Raw genomic sequence first — 2,332 nt, 5'->3', positions numbered from 1 at the left:
ACCGTAATCCACCTTCGCGAACCCGAGCCGCGTCCAGTCCGACACCAGCAGCGTCCGGTAGTCCGACATGATCTGGTACGGGTCCTCGCCGCCGTTGGTGGAGGGGAACTTTTGGTTCCTGGGTACATATGTACCCTATATGCAATTTTTTTTAGTAATTCAATAAAAAGTCAAAAATTTCTAAAAATATTTTTGATAAAAACTTGACCTTCCATTGTAGTAGTGAGAAAACTGACAAAAACATAAAATTCCTCTTTGACTTCTTTTCAAAAAAGATAAATTTCCGATCAAAATAGCGTGAATAGTGATCTATAGTAGCAAATAAATTTTGTCTTTTTCACTGTGAAGTCAACATAGTTTTCTTTTTTCTGAAAATGTGTATACTAGCGCGCAAGTAAGTCAACTTTATTCTAAAAATAGTTTCTTAACTATTTTGATTTTTTGTTTAATATTAAAAATAAATCCCCATATAGGGTACATATGTACCCAGGAACCATTGGGTATTTCCCTTCAGTTGGTGGCTTTCCACCAAACCCATACAATCAACTCCCCAAATTCAGGACCAGTTGCTTATTATCAGTCACGCTACACACCATCAATCCACCCATCAACCAATCCAATGCAACCGTATCTATTTCTAATCACGCATCCTTTTGCCTTCGGCTTCACTTCTTCTCCGGTTCCGGTCAGTTCATGTCAAGCATTCCCTGGTGGAAGGCGGCGACGCGGTCGGGCGTCACGCACTGGGTGATGAGCCGCGCCCCTGGCTTGTGCGCCCACGGCTTCACCAAGATGCACGTCGCGATGTAGTCCAGGTTCGTCAGGGGCACGACGTGCGCCGGCGGCCCCCAGCCGTAGTCCACCTCCGCGAACCCGAGCCGCGTCCAGTCCGACACCAGCAGCGTCCGGTAGTCCGACGTGATCTGGTACGGGTCCTCACCGCCATTGGCGCCGGCCTCTCCTGTCGCCCACCGCGTGAACTCGGATGGCATCCGTCTCTTCCCGTCCTTGATTATCTTCACCACTTCCGGGATCGAGGAGCCGGACACCTTGCCCGCGAGAGCCGAGACGCGCATGATGTAGTAGCAGTTGCCGTAGAACCCGGCGCCGGCGCGCGGGAGCGAGGCCTGCAGAAGGGGCCGAGCGTTCATGGCGAAGCAGAGGTGCACGGTGGACTCCGGCTCGAACGCCGCCGCGCGCGTGCGGCTCTGCCACGCTTTGGCCACCAGCACCTCGAACGCCGAGCACCACGAGCCGGCGTGCTCCGTGTTGTACTGCGACTTGAAGTGGCCGATGTAGTCTGCGGAGATGTCCATGGCGAGGTACTCGAGACTCTTGGCGCCCGCGGGGCTCGGCAGGCTGCCGATAACGGCGCCGGCCGGGTCCGGGATCGCCTCGCGGCCCCATTGTGGCTCCACCGCCAGGCCTTCCACGCTGCTACGGCTGCGGGCGAGCTCACCGACGGCGGCCATAAACTGCGCGGCGCCGGGGCCGTCGGAGACGGCGTGGCTGAAGCGGAAGCCGACGACGAAGCCGCCGCACGCGAAGGTGGTAACCTGGACGAGCAGGACAAGCTTGCGCTCATCCTCCTCCTGGGCGGGCGTGGGCGGGAGCAGCTCGTCCTTGGCGATCATCATAGGGTGCTCCAGGTACTCCACGTCCTCGAGCGCGCAGGCGGCCGCGGCCTCCGTGAACCAGACGCCGCTGCCGTCGCCGCCGCAGTCGACCTGCAGCAGCCCACCTTCGTCCGTGAACCCGAGGCGTCCCGCGAGCGGGTAGTACTGCACCAGGGCCTGCGCCATAGCCCGCTCGATGGTCCTCGCCGGGCCAGCGTCGTTGCCGCCGTCAGGAGCCGGCTTGAAGACGTGCAGCGACTCGATGAGCGCCATCTGGGTGGGGTACCGATCAAGCCAGGACAGGCGGAGCGGGCCGACCGGCGTGGGCTCGGCCGGGGCCACCAGGCGCTGCGCCAGCCGCTCGACGGACTTGTTCACGGCCGCCATTGCAACGAAGCCGCAAGAATTGAATGGAGCTGGTGGGAGAGAGAAGTGATCGGCGGGCAGTTAGCTTACTGCTACTGCTCCTTGCTTGGATTTGGTGTGTGGGTATGTTGCTTGACTTACCATTGAAGGGGAGGGTGGTATTTATAGGGGTGGTGGAGTTAACGTCCGGCGATGTGGCTCTTGGTGGTGACGAGGATGAGAGTCGGATGGAAGCTGACCGTGGCTACTGCAGTTGCTCTGCCCGGAGGACGGGGGCGAGGTCGGTCCTACGTCGAGCCGTCGGGGTCAAAAGGTGGTGGAGCGTCGCTTTCCTAGCTCTATCCAGTTGC

General features: G+C 58.4%; 1 protein-coding gene across 1 annotated transcript; it reads right to left on the bottom strand.

Annotated features, from left to right (window-relative positions):
• Positions 1–404: 404 nt before the first annotated feature.
• LOC119267317 (acyl transferase 7-like) lies at positions 405–2,100 on the bottom strand. Its single transcript, XM_037548683.1, has one exon. The coding sequence runs from the start codon at positions 2,001–2,003 to the stop codon at positions 687–689; it is 1,317 nt and encodes a 438-aa protein (XP_037404580.1). The 5' UTR covers positions 2,004–2,100; the 3' UTR covers positions 405–686.
• Between the last annotated feature and the right edge of the window lie 232 nt (positions 2,101–2,332).

Source organism: Triticum dicoccoides, chromosome 3A, assembly GCF_002162155.2.
Source record: "Triticum dicoccoides isolate Atlit2015 ecotype Zavitan chromosome 3A, WEW_v2.0, whole genome shotgun sequence".
NCBI classification, from domain to species: domain Eukaryota; kingdom Viridiplantae; phylum Streptophyta; class Magnoliopsida; order Poales; family Poaceae; genus Triticum; species Triticum dicoccoides.
Note: the sequence above shows the minus strand (reverse complement) of the source record. Positions and strands in the feature narration are given on the sequence as shown.